General features: G+C 38.5%; 1 protein-coding gene across 3 annotated transcripts; it reads right to left on the bottom strand.

Annotated features, from left to right (window-relative positions):
- Positions 1 to 658: 658 nt before the first annotated feature.
- On the bottom strand, positions 659 to 10,995 carry nmi (N-myc (and STAT) interactor). 3 transcript variants are annotated; one of them, XM_031730345.2, is made up of 9 exons: positions 10,772 to 10,995; positions 10,610 to 10,672; positions 6,418 to 6,576; positions 6,204 to 6,320; positions 5,331 to 5,502; positions 4,471 to 4,577; positions 3,219 to 3,405; positions 2,975 to 3,078; positions 659 to 1,571 (listed from the first exon to the last, which is right to left on the bottom strand). In XM_031730345.2, the coding sequence occupies exons 1-9, from the start codon at positions 10,808 to 10,810 to the stop codon at positions 1,362 to 1,364; spliced, it is 1,158 nt and encodes a 385-aa protein (XP_031586205.1). In that variant the 5' UTR covers positions 10,811 to 10,995; the 3' UTR covers positions 659 to 1,361. The 3 variants fall into 3 exon arrangements, with proteins under 3 accessions (XP_031586205.1, XP_031586204.1, XP_039456358.1); XM_031730344.2 differs by having other exon boundaries at positions 10,610 to 10,675; positions 10,772 to 10,994; XM_039600424.1 differs by lacking the exons at positions 10,610 to 10,672; positions 10,772 to 10,995 and adding an exon at positions 8,001 to 8,191 and having other exon boundaries at positions 6,418 to 6,578.
- Between the last annotated feature and the right edge of the window lie 2,293 nt (positions 10,996 to 13,288).

The raw sequence follows: 13,288 nt of genomic DNA, 5'->3' as shown, positions 1-13,288 counted from the left end.
TTTCTGTTAAAAATGTTATGTAAAGTTCCCAGAAAGTTTATTCTGTTTGTCTGCAGATTCGACTGTTTGCTTTTGTTTGTTGTTTTTATTCTGCTGAGTCATCGTAGACCTACACAAGGTTTTATGCGTTTACATGTAATGAAATGTGATATATAAATAAAATTAACATTAATTCATAATGAACCTAATCCATGCATGATTTTGGAATGCAGGAGGAAGACAGAGTATCCAGACAGAACACATGGAGGTGGCTGTAGCTCAGGCGGTAGAGCAGGTCGCCTACTAATAAGAAGGTTGGTCTGCTTGCCAAGTATCCATGGGCAAGATACTAACCCCAAGTTGCTTCCAAGATATCCACTGGAATATAAATGAATGTTGGATGGAAAGAGCATAGAAAGAAGTTTTTGTATGAATAGGTGTGAATGGGTGAATGAGGCAAGTTGTGTAAAGCACTTTGAGTGCTCAGTTAAAGGCGCTATATAAGAACATTTACCATTTACAGAGGGAACAGTGGTGTGAGGCAACAACTAATAATGTGCTAATGACTGTACCATCATGCTGCAATGCCAGGAGCCACCATCAAACAACATGACTCTGGCAGCAGTGCTAACATGTGGTTACCAATGCAGTTGCCACAAAATAACAAATATAACTCATGTTACTGCTTCAGGATTCATTGACTTTATTAAGCCCAGCATAGAAGACAGTTGAGGCACCAGTGTATCTGAAAGCTTCCTTTGCAGGTTTATAGAGCTAAAAAGGACAAGCCAACTAGATCATAGATAGTTGTAATAAAACTGCAGTTCTCACCTCTCAAGTGGTAATTGTACCAACAGAATCTATCATGTCATCCAGCACATTACACGTTTGTCTTCTGACATCCCAGATTTACAGCTGGTGACATTAACTACAGGAAATACAATTTTCTGACTAAAATAAGTGATTAGATATGAGATGTGAGGCTTTCAGCCTACCATCAGCCTACTACCCATCCCAGTGTTTACATGTTCTTATAAGTAGTACAGTCTTTGTGTAGGTTGTCATTAATCTCTACAGACTGACTGCATAAACTATCACAGAGGTTATTTCTCAAGTGATATCCAGAATGTCTTGGTTTTATCTTTTAACACAACTCAAACACCCCCAACTTTACCACGTGGAAGATTGTAATCAAATGTATTGAATGCACAGAGATAAAGTATCGTCCCGATTAACCCTGCAGGAGAGCAAATAAATGAAATCTCTACAATGTATCACTTCAGGTTGAGCAAGACATTTGGAAATGATTAGAAATGTACTTTAATACAGGGTGGAGCTCTTCTTACATGTCCTATATGTATTAGAGGACAGTTCATGCTGGTTCACAGACTGTCGTCCTTCTCCTCTGTGCTCTCACAGAAAAAGGCCTGCAGGACTTTCGGTTTAGCGATGTACTTAATGCTCTCTATTTCACCACCACTGTTGCTGGGCTTCTGAAAATGGATTTCCAGATGGTCCTGCAGGTCTTCCTCATCAACCATGTCCTGAATGTCATCCAGGAGGATGGTTCGCTTCGGACAGCCACAAAAGGTCTGAAATAAATTAAACATTTTGTCTTTATTGTTGCTCTGCACACTTTTAACAATGTGTCGGGGGAGGGTTTTTGTTACGACTTATTTAGACGTGTGTGTATTTGAACAGATTCAGATTCCTGCCACACTGAGTGCTGCCATCAAAACTAACTAGTCCAAGTGGAAGTAAATAAGCCCTCCAACGCTAACACTGCTTTTCTACAGACTTAGCATTTTAAAAATTCAGTGCCTGTTTTAAGCCCAGAACGGATGAACATTATTGGTTTTCATGAAAAATAAAAATATAAAAAATATTTAAAAATACAAATACTGACACTTACTATGATGTTGTAATATAATATATCTATAATTATATGTTTGTTACAAGTTTGTTACAAATAATTACATATTTTTGTCAGAGAATAAATATTTTACTATAGCCATAATAAATATGTATTATGAGTGTAGTAAGTCATAATACACAATGACAACGTAACAAAAAAAGACTTTTAAATTTAAAGAATACTTGCAACCGCCAGTGTTAGTCCTCAGTGTCATAGTTGACACACCTATAGTATCAATTTCAAAATCCTACGCCACCTTGTTCTCAAGTTATGGCATTTCAGAAAACTTGATCTCTGACCTTGACCTGATGTCTCGGTCACTGAGATTCAAACTTGGTCAAGAATTTTAGTAGCCGCACCTGTGGTGTGCGTGACACCCATCAACTCTCAATACAACTAAAAAATCCTCAAAAAACAAATACCACAATAGCTTGTAGTAAAATATAGCTCCTTTTTTAGAAGTATTCTCCTTTCTGTTAATCTGAAGGCATCTGAATGCAAAGTTTTATACCAGTTAAGCATGATTAGTGTTAAAGTGAAATAAATATCTTTCATGTTCATTAAACTTGCATGGATGCATTTATGTGATTACAAAAGGACAGCCTCCCTAAATGTAGAGGTGTTATTGGTTAAGGTTAATATTAAAATAAACATTAAACATTTCTCCATTTGTCTCTGTTGGTGAAATTTTAAGAAATTAGTTTCAAGACACATTGTCAATTCTGACGACTAGCCTAAGTAAAAGAAAGGAATTATCCAGCAGGAATGGCTATTTTGTTAATTGAATTAGCGATTTCCATCAGTAGCACGACCTTTAGAGGCACAAAAAGGTACGTGAGGTTTGGTAAGTATGGTTTTCTGAGTCACATTTTATTTGATATTTTTTATTTTGAAACAGCCTAAAGGCACTGATGATTCCAAAGGGACTCCAGGTGTAAAATGTGAGCATGAATGTTGCCTGTGTCTCTGTGTTAGTCCTGCAACAGACTGGCAGCCTGTCCAGTTAAATGTTGTACAAGTGATAAAATGTGCTTTTAACTAAGTTCACAAAGTGCTTTTAGTCTCAGTGTTGTATCTTACCTGAAATCTGCGCAGCTGGTATTCGTAAATGGGTCCAACCTGCACGTTCACTTCAGCGTCCAGCTCTACATTGTACCTTCCCCTCATGACAAGCCTCTCAGCAACTGCACACGAATGCACATACATTTGAGCATTAACATAATTAGCTGGGATAGAACTATTGTAATGGTGCAGAATAACTTAGAACAACTAACTAAGAATAATGAACTGTGTAATGTGGCACAATTATCTTATAGAGTTTTACCTCCAGGTTGGAGGAATGTGACACGCCCTGTCCCGGTGTTCTTGTCATACTCCACTTTCTCCACCTCTCCTCCTCCTCTACTGGGCCTGGAGAAACTAATTTCCAGTCGGTCTTTCATTCTCTCTTCTGGCATCACATCGGGGACGTTGGAAACTTTCAGCTCCTTTCTGGAAACGTCAAGGTGGACCTACATCGGTGTGAACACACACACTGTTTACAGGGTGTTGATCATTACAAAACATCACTCAGTGCAACATGGGAGTCTCCCAGCAGCCTACACCTATTGCAACATAACTAAGGGAGGATTCAGGGTCACCTGGTCCAGCCCTAACTATATGCTTTAGCAAGGAGGAAAGTTTGAAGCCTAATCTTAAAAGTAGAGATAGTGTCTGTCTCACGAATCCAAACTGGAAGCTGAAGGCTCTGCCTCACATCCTACTTTTAAATGTCTTATAAGTACATCAGCAGACTGAGAGCAAAGTGATGTACTTGGGTATATGGTACTATGAGGTCTTTAAGATAAGTTGGGGCCTGATTATTGAAGGGTTTGTGAGGAGAAGGATTTTAAAATTATATATATAAATATAAAAAAATTATAAGTGGAAGAAAGCAGTCCTATATATTTGTTTGCTAACCCCATGCTTTGAGTTTATTATTTTTGTTTTATTCATTATTATATTTACTGTATAGTATGTTCTTTATGTTGTCACAAATTCCAGCTTAATTTTCCATTTTCTGGTTCTTGATATTAGGTTGTAGTTTTAGTTGTTGCTTGTCCCAGGAGGTCATTTTTCCTGCTCTTTGTGTTCTCCGAGTCAAGTTTACATTCCTGTGTTCCTTGTTTAGTTTCTTCCTGTTTTAATTTGTTCATTCTGACCCCGCCGCACACAGAAGGCCATATTTTTCATGGGAATGACTCAGGATGGATCTAGTTCTGTATTGTTAGAAATACTTCTTAACTAAAACCAAAAAACTTTGGCTTTAGTTAAAAAGTATTTTTAGGAAAGTATTCTCTTTGTGTCATCACAGCAATAAGTAATCCTGGAGCTGTGTACTGTCTCACTCCTACTCTGTGGACAGATTTTAATGACCTGGCAGTGTTACAACTGTGGAAACTATAGAGAGGAAACTAGAGATGCAGTCAACAGAAAAAATAAGGCTCTGGTTTCTTTTTCCTTTTAGTTGTGACCCATAAGGCTTCATTTACTAACTGAAGCATAAAAAAACCTGATGACACTGTCGAAGCATCTACCTCGAACTTCACAGCAGGATCCATGGTGATTCTTCTCGGCTTCACGTCCAAACTGCTGTTCTCACAGGACACAGAGCACTTGGCAATTTTCAGGATCTGACGAGCCACTGCAGACCAAGAATGAGGCACGTTGTACAAAGCGCTTCATAATAACCAGTTCATTTACCGTTCAGTATAACTGAAGACTGTTGTAATTTTATTTTAGAAAGTATCACCACCTGTACCACTAACAAGTGAAACTGCAGGTAGGCGTGACCTACAATAGCAGCAGTATTGGAAGTGGTTCAAACATGCACAAGGACAAAAATCTGAAAGGGAAATCACCCAAGTTTAAATCAAGTATTTGATTTTGTTATAGCTGGTGTTGCAGAGATTTCTGATCTGATGCTGATATGATGCATGTTAAACTAAAAAGATGAACATTCATGTGGCAGGTGCAGCTTCAGATACAGTCCCAATCAAAAGTTAAAGACCACTTGAAAAATGGCATAAAAATCATATTTTGCTTGGTTGGATCTTAACAAGGTTCCAAGTTTCAAGAAATGGGAGACAAAACATTTTCTTGAGCAGTTTACTGAAAACAACGCTTAAACTGAAACAGCTGATCCAAAGTTTACGACCACGTCTGTCTGAAATCATAATTTCATATTTATTATCTGAAATTGAAATTCTGTTTTTTATTTTAAGCATTTAACTGTCTTGTATGTGTCTTTTTCCAAGTGACAGTGCTAACTGTCGTTGTATAAATATCTTACACAGCAAAGCATGGAAAACCATGAGGACTCCTTATTTTTAGTTTCATTAACATTAACATAAGTAAGAATGAACCATACAGAGTACTGAAGTCAAATGACGTCTACCTTTCTCCTCCTCAAAGGTGATGAGAGCCTGTCCTCCCTGCAGAAGCACAGCAGCTCTCTGGCTGATGGTAAACACTCCTCTGATTGGCTGACTGTCCTCGTCACCCTCTTCCCTTGGCTCTTTATGCTGAGAAATGAATTTCACCTCTGTGTCTGGGATCTGGGCGTAGATCTGGACAGATGGGACAATACAGAGTTACAGGCCGTTATCTGTTTCAATGTGTATACAGCTGTGGTCAGACGTTTGTGTCCACTGATCAGGAACATGAAAGTCACCGTTTTATTTGGGGCCGTGAACTGCCTTTCACAGGGTGGAATGACTGTAGAGCATAGCTCTTGAAGGAATTTTAAAAAACTGAAATTAAGATGCACAATTTAGAATTGAATCCACACACACTCAAAAGAATATATATGAGCCTGTATGTCTATACAGTATCTCACAAAGGTGAGTACACCCCTCACATTTATGTAAATATTTTGTTATATCTTTTCATGGGACAACATTGAAGATATGACACTTTGATACAATGTAACATAGTCAGTGTACAGCTTGTGTAACAGTGTAAATTTGCTCTCACCTCAAAATAACTCAATATCCAGATGCAACTTGCTAAAGGACATTTTAATATGTTTGGTGGTGCATGTATATACTGGAGCCTGTAAGTTTACTTTTGACCATGTGTGGAAAATCCCAAAAAAATTCAAACTTATGCTTCCAGTTTTCATTAAACAGATATTCTGTATAATTATTCCACCCTGGAAAAACAAGCATTCAAAGAAATCATTATCATAATTACCATCACATTAATGCCTGTGATTATTGTATGTAAATGTGAGCAGATGGACAGATCTGAAAGTGTTCCTGGTTTTTACCTTGAATTTCTGCTGTAACTTGCAGGACTCTGTCTTCTTAGCCTCCAGTTCAGCCTGACATCTCTTCAGTTTCCCCAGCAAATCTTGATTGTATCTAGTCAGCTTCTGGATTTCATCCTATGGAAAAGAATAAAATGGAATATTTGGTGAGAGTTTTGTACTCTCAGTTCCTCTGAGTGTAATGTAGATGTTACAGAGAAGACAATAAGTGTACCTGAACTGTTTTCATGCTTTGATTAAATTCATCCTGGGTCTTCTGTTGGTTTTTGACACAAACGTTCATCTCCTGCTGTGCCTTTGACTTGGCATCATCTTCCCCCAGCTTATCCAGTATCAGCCTGGCTTTCGTATCATCCGCTTTTTCGAATTTAGCCTTTAAGAGATATGGGGGGTGTTCAGAGAGAATACAACTGTGGGCAGTCTACAAAGAGACTACATGCTACTCAAATAAAATTATTCTCTCACTGACAGACATTTAAACATGACCAAATATACTCAAGTCATTCTGAATGATATAATACCACTGCTGATAAGTGAGAAAAGTACAGATTTGGAAGAGAAACAAGGCTTTACTTAGTTTTTATGTCCTTATGAGGGAAAAGTGGAAGAACTGAAGCATTTATAAATAGTTTATGATATAAATTTAAAAGAGAAATCCTAAACAATGCTGTGCACTTGGCTCACTGACGAAACTCAATATTCGTTCTGCGTCCCCCTAGTGTTGTATGCCTGCATTTTAGTTGACATTAACCTTATGTACCTTTATTTATTTTCTATATAAACAGGCTCCTGAGCAATCACTAATCAAGATCTGTACTGATCACTGTAATTGTGCATGTTTCACAGGATAATGGTGCAGCCGTTGACAGACTATGTGCCAGTCTTTCCCCCAAACAAAAGACTAAAACAGTGTTTATTCATTTTTGGTCGAGCTCACTTCACCTGCACCTTGTTTGCTAAAGTGTGACCCATCAAAAGTTCAAAAGCCGTCAAAATAGTTCTTAGTTGAGCAAATATAGGCCTACACCCTATGGAATGCTGCCTGGGCCCATTCCATCTGACTTTCAGTTGCTGAAGCGAGCTGCTTTACGGTTTCTCCCTGTTTACTGCAAACCTCAGCTGCAAACTGCATGTTCTGTGCAGCCAAATATAAGTAACCATTTAAAGTTTAATCTCAAATGTGTAAATAAAATGTATCCCGTGATGTCTCAATGCTAATAAATTATATCAATGAATATTATGACATTTATTATAATATGGGCATTTAGATAGACTCTTTCAGGCTTTTCAGTCCAGTGCGTTTATTTGTAGAACATACTTAGTTCCGGGCTTGCCTTTACGATGCAGGATTGCATCTCGACTTAAATAAGAGATCTGAGAACTGTAATTACTGTTTAAATCACTCAGATCACTCACAGTACTGAGTAAACAAACCACCTTCTTCTATAAACGGAGAATGAAGACACTTCCGGCTGAGCAGTTGTCGTTTTCCCATAAATGTATTTTGACGATTGGATCGTGAACTTATTTTACTATTGAACTAAAACACTTCACGCCTGAAAATGGAAAATGTAGTTCAGCATTAGTTCCGGTGTTCCAGATCTACTGGCGTTTAGATCAACTGGCGTTGGTCAAACAGATGTGTGGCAGACTTGCGTTTCAGGAGCTGCTACCGACAAAACAGCAAAAAAAACGCCAAATATGTCATCCGTGACACTTGTGAGGTTATCTCAAACACACTCCGTCAGTCTTGATGCTGTTGAACAACAAAATGTTTAAAAATGTGGCGAGTTTACCGGTGATAGCCTCATGCTCGACACGATCGCGAAAACAGCAAACAATTAACACCACGCCGGTGTTGTTCACAGGACAGCGAGAATAAATGATCGGGAGACTCTTGCCGTCGTTATCGTTCCCCTCGCACGGTTTATTTCTCCGGTTTCAGCGTTTTATGCTCAAAACTAAAGCGTGCAGTTTACTTTGTGTGCACTAACATGGACTCGAATCAACCAGCCACCTCTGGCCGAGTGCCACAGCCTACAGCCAGATGTGACACACATCTGCACCACGTTTGAATTCGTTTCATGCACAATACATGTGTACTTTTCAATTGTGTCTGTTTGTGCGTCATGCAAATAAACCTTTGAAATGAATGAAATCATACCATATATTTATTATTGCCGGAAATGCCAAATTATAATCAAAAGTCATAGAAATCACAGCCAATTGGTCATCATGATTTTAATATTCTCTTTTTCCATAACAATGAAATACGCCTTGGACAAATATGACACATCAATAGTTCATTAGTGTTGTCACATCACATCCTGTAAGCATCTTCTGTCTGTGTCCTTTCTCTGGAAATGAATATTTCCAGCCAATATAGGCAATCCATCAACATGGCTGGAGAGTTGGTAGTTATATACAGTCTGTATAAGTGTGGTTAATCTAATGAACATTTGTAAGGTGATGCCAGTTATGGTGAATTTACAGCAGTTACACAGTGATTAGTAACAAACAGAGCCAGTGAAGTGAGTGGATTGAAGAAAGTCAGTGACTCAGGTGTGTCACTTGATTTTGTCATCTGTTTGTGAGACTGGAGGAGACGTAGAAATCTTTTGTTTTAAATCTTAGAAGATTCCTGTTACCAAAACGAGAACATTTTGTGAGAAATGCAAGAAGTACATCTGCAGAAAGCACAGTTACATTCTGTCCATCATGTGGACAAAATTGAAAATGTTGAACATTGAAAACTGAGAACATTGGGCAAGTTCAAAAGAAATGTGCTTGTAAGAACGAAAACCTTTAATAATTGTTCCTAAAAATAGTTATGGAAAGTCTAACTGTTGTATGTCTGTGTTCTACATGTTTATCTAATGGAAAATAAAGTTGCTATTGTTTTATTGCAGTTTCTTGACAGTTCTGAGTGGATTTACATTTACCTGCAACAAAATCAATGTCATTTTTCTGTTTTTCAACATACTATAAGGTTTAATTTCCAAAACGTGCATATGATCTTCAATTTTTAGCAGATCCAATATCACATAGCTGCTATGTCATAGCAGCTGGAGCAGTCTCAAATAGAGGTATGTCCACTGCTGCCACCTGTGGCCAACACCATAGCCTACCTACTACTAGATTAACTTGTGACACATCTGCACCTGCTGCTATGATCACATTGAGTAGAGGCTGAGTGGCTGCACTTACCCCTGGTACATCCAAATCTACCCACAAAGATGTTGAAAGATGCAATCCCAACAATGTGCATTGTCAACACTAAAACAATCAATCAGTAAGCAAAGACAACAGGGATCAATTTTTCTGTTTATTTAGCACCCACAACATTTGTAGTCGCCTTCTGCACAGGGCAAGTCCACACACACTGTGTGGTACCACTTTCCGCAGAAGGTGCATTCAATCTGCAAGACTGAATGAGATTGTCAGAGTCATTGTCTGACTGTTTATTACTAATCACTGTGTATCTGCTGTAAATTCACAGTAACTGCCATCTCCTTACAAATGTTCATTAGATTAACCACACTTAGACTATATACAACAACCAACTCTCCAGCCATGTTGATGGATTGCCTATATTGGCTGGAAATATTCATTTCAGAGAAAGGACACAGACAGAAGATGCTTACAGGATGTGATGTGACAACACTAATGAACTATTGATGTGTCATATTTGTCCAAGGCGTATTTCATTGTTATGGAAAAAGAGAATATTAAAATCATGATGACCAATTGGAGTGGTGATTTCTATGACTTTGTGTATATAATTTGGCATTTTGTACAAATGTAGGCCAATAATAAATATATGGTATGATTTCATTCATTTCAAAGGTTTATTTGCATGACGCACAAACAGACACAATTGAAAAGTACACATGTATTGTGCATGAAACGAATTCAAACGTGGTGCAGATGTGTGTCACAAGTTGATCTGGCTGTAGGCTGTGGCACTCGGCCAGAGGTGGCGCTGGTTGATTGAGTCCATGTTAGTGCACACAAAGTAAACCAAGGGTTTTGAGCATAAAACGCTGAAACCGGAGAAATAAACCGTGCGAGGGGAACGATAACGACGGCAAGAGTCTCCCGATCATTTATTCTCGCTGTCCTGTGAACAACATCGGCGTGGTGTTAATTGTTTGCTGTTTTCGCGATCGTGTCGAGCATGAGGCTATCACCAGGTAAACTCGCGACATTTTTAAACATTTTGTTGTTCAACAGCATCAAGACTGACGGAGTGTGTTTGAGATAACCTCACAAGTGTCACGGATGACATATTTGGCGTTTTTTTTGCTGTTTTGTCGGTAGCAGCTCCTGAAACGCAAGTCTGCCACACATCTGTTTGACCAACGCCAGTTGATCTAAACGCCAGTAGATCTGGAACACCGGCCTACCTTCCATGCCTCCAACTCTCGCTTGGCCTCCTTCAGTTCACCGTCTTTATCCAGGCCTCCTTCCTTCTGCCAAGAAAGAATGGCATCGTTAACAACTGTGGACCACTTGTTTCTTCTTAGACGGACTAAAACAAACAAACAGACGAACACATTATTACTCACCTTATCATTTAGCGAGCGACTACCGAAGACCTCAGCCATGGTCTGAATGACAAAAAAGAAACAGATATGAAAACTTCACTTGGTAGCTACGATCCAAAAATCAGCCAGCTGTGACTGCACTGCCTCTTTTTTGAGTACTTATTATTTTCTGTCGAAGTTAGAAAAGAAACAAAGTGGCCCTGTTGTGCCGGAAACAGCTCCAAATCAAAAGTGAAAGTTACAGCCTGGTGTGACGAGCTTCCCGGTATGGAAGACCAAGTGTGACAAAAGTTCACAGTCAAAGAAATAAATTAATAAAAACATCTCGTGTGTGTGTTGGAAGCTACTGATTCTTTAGATAAAGGAAAAAACACGCAATTTTCTGGCTAAAAATATGCATGAAATTCTTAACCCATTTAATTACAAAACAAAAAAAAAAAATATTTTTAAAACAAAAAACGATTTTACATTTTTTTTGTATGTGTATTTTATTTTAAATAGTACAATATGTTACCAGCACCTAAAAAATCCATAGACGGGGGGAACGTGGAATGAAACACAAGAAGCGAAACATGGGAAGAGAAAAGAGAAACAAGACACAAGGACACACACGCACACATAAACACAAACACACAGGGAGGGACACAGAGGTCAAACACTATGGTGTTATTTTTGTCTCACTATTCTGAGAGCACGTAAAAAAAAAAGTACAAGTGTTGCATTTTGAGGAGAAATTTATTCCTCTCGCTCAGGTTTTGCATTTGCTCTTGCTCAGATCTCTGCGGACCTGCTCTCAATGTGTTGCTCGCGCTTTCAACATCTCTGCCCCTGCGCGTTCAACTCTTTCTGTACAGCATTATATTTGTGCCACAAAACCAAAAAATCACAGATTTGGATGCAAAAATTCTGATTGGCTGCTTTAGTTTCTCCAATCAGCTCGCTAGCTACTGTAACCAAACCCAGGCAAATATCCCAGTATGCATTTCGTCCAAAACTCAAACAAGGCATTTGCAGAGGAACGCAGAGCGGCGGAGTTTGAAATATTACTCTTTCTGGATCACAAAATAAACTTTTAAGATATTTTCAGGCTACAAAGCAGGCAATATAAGAATAAGAAACTCAGAACAGACTAAACTTAAGACTACTAATGAACCTAAAACATAAACATAATACAAATTAACACCAAAACACAAGAAACTCAAAATGCTGGGTCAACATGACCCAGAACTCTCAGGTGACTACATAATGAAGAGAAGGCCAAGGGTTTGCAGCACTCAACAAAGCAAAGGGTGGCTACTCTCAGGAATCTCAAATATAAGACATAGTTAGAGTTATTTATCAATTTTTTGATAAATAACAACAAAATTATATTTGTATCACTGGCTGTTATGGGGAGACCCTGGAAACTGTTCAGAGAGTCTTTCCTTTATTCTGCTCGTGCTTCACACGTGTGCTGCTTCTGCAGCTCCGGGCTGCACTTTACAGCACAGTCTCTTCTGGTAAAGCTCACGTCTGCTTCTCCGCTGCCACACAGGAGGAACAATGTTGAAGTTCTTTTCAGAAGTAATCGATGTTACAGAAGTAACAACAAATAAGAAGACGTCAATAAGCTCATCTATTTCTGCTCAGAGTGGCACAGTCTAAAGAAGTCAGTTTCCTGGATGGTGATGTGTAAGCAGCACATATTGGAAGTTACTGTGAAAGCAATGGAAGGAAAACTGAAAAGGTAGCAAGTCAAATGCAGCAGTTCAGTTCAGCTTTAGTGGTGTCTTTACACACTACAGGTGATTAAGTCATGGTCAAAGTCAAAGACAGCTCAGTTCATTTCATGGAAATCCCAGTATTACTATCATAATCAGTGGAGCTTGCCTCAAAACCCTCATTATAAAGACTGAGTGAAAAGGTTTAGGACAGAGTTTTGGCACTGTGCTCACAACTTTGAGACATCTACACAAAGTGCTGACTACACCCTTTCTCTTATTACACTTATTATTACAGGTGGTGTACCTGCTGCTTTAGGCAGTGCCAGTTTTTCATGAACCAGTTTCATCTGTAAATACTGAGTTAATGTTTTTAATACTACCGCTTGGATTTATTACAGGTGCATGTGTAAAAGAAGCAATACCCCACCTGCTGTGGATTGTGAAGACCAATTTAGACCATTCAATGACTCAAACACTGGAATCAAAAGTGTAATTAAATAAATATTAGATTGACGAATAATCATCTTATTCAACAATTACTGTCATACAGATGAGAGAAAGCAAGAAAAACAGAGACTTGTGGGTGAGCTCCATTAACTCATATCAGCAGAGAGAGAGAGCGGCACTCTGTGCTGTACATTAATTATAATAGCTTAATAAAACTCGCCTCTGCTTTCAAGGACAAAATAAAACAGGAGGAGTCTGTTCTCTGCTTTCAACAGAAAGTGTTATTTGCAGCATTAGTGACTTCATCATCACAATAACCTGTTACTCACATACTGTGTCACCAGAAGTAAAATATTTATTCTGTAAAAATAAAATCTAGAAAAAACCC

Source organism: Oreochromis aureus, linkage group 16 (genome assembly GCF_013358895.1).
Source record: "Oreochromis aureus strain Israel breed Guangdong linkage group 16, ZZ_aureus, whole genome shotgun sequence".
In the NCBI taxonomy this organism is placed as follows: Eukaryota; Metazoa; Chordata; class Actinopteri; order Cichliformes; family Cichlidae; genus Oreochromis; species Oreochromis aureus.
Note: the sequence above shows the minus strand (reverse complement) of the source record. Positions and strands in the feature narration are given on the sequence as shown.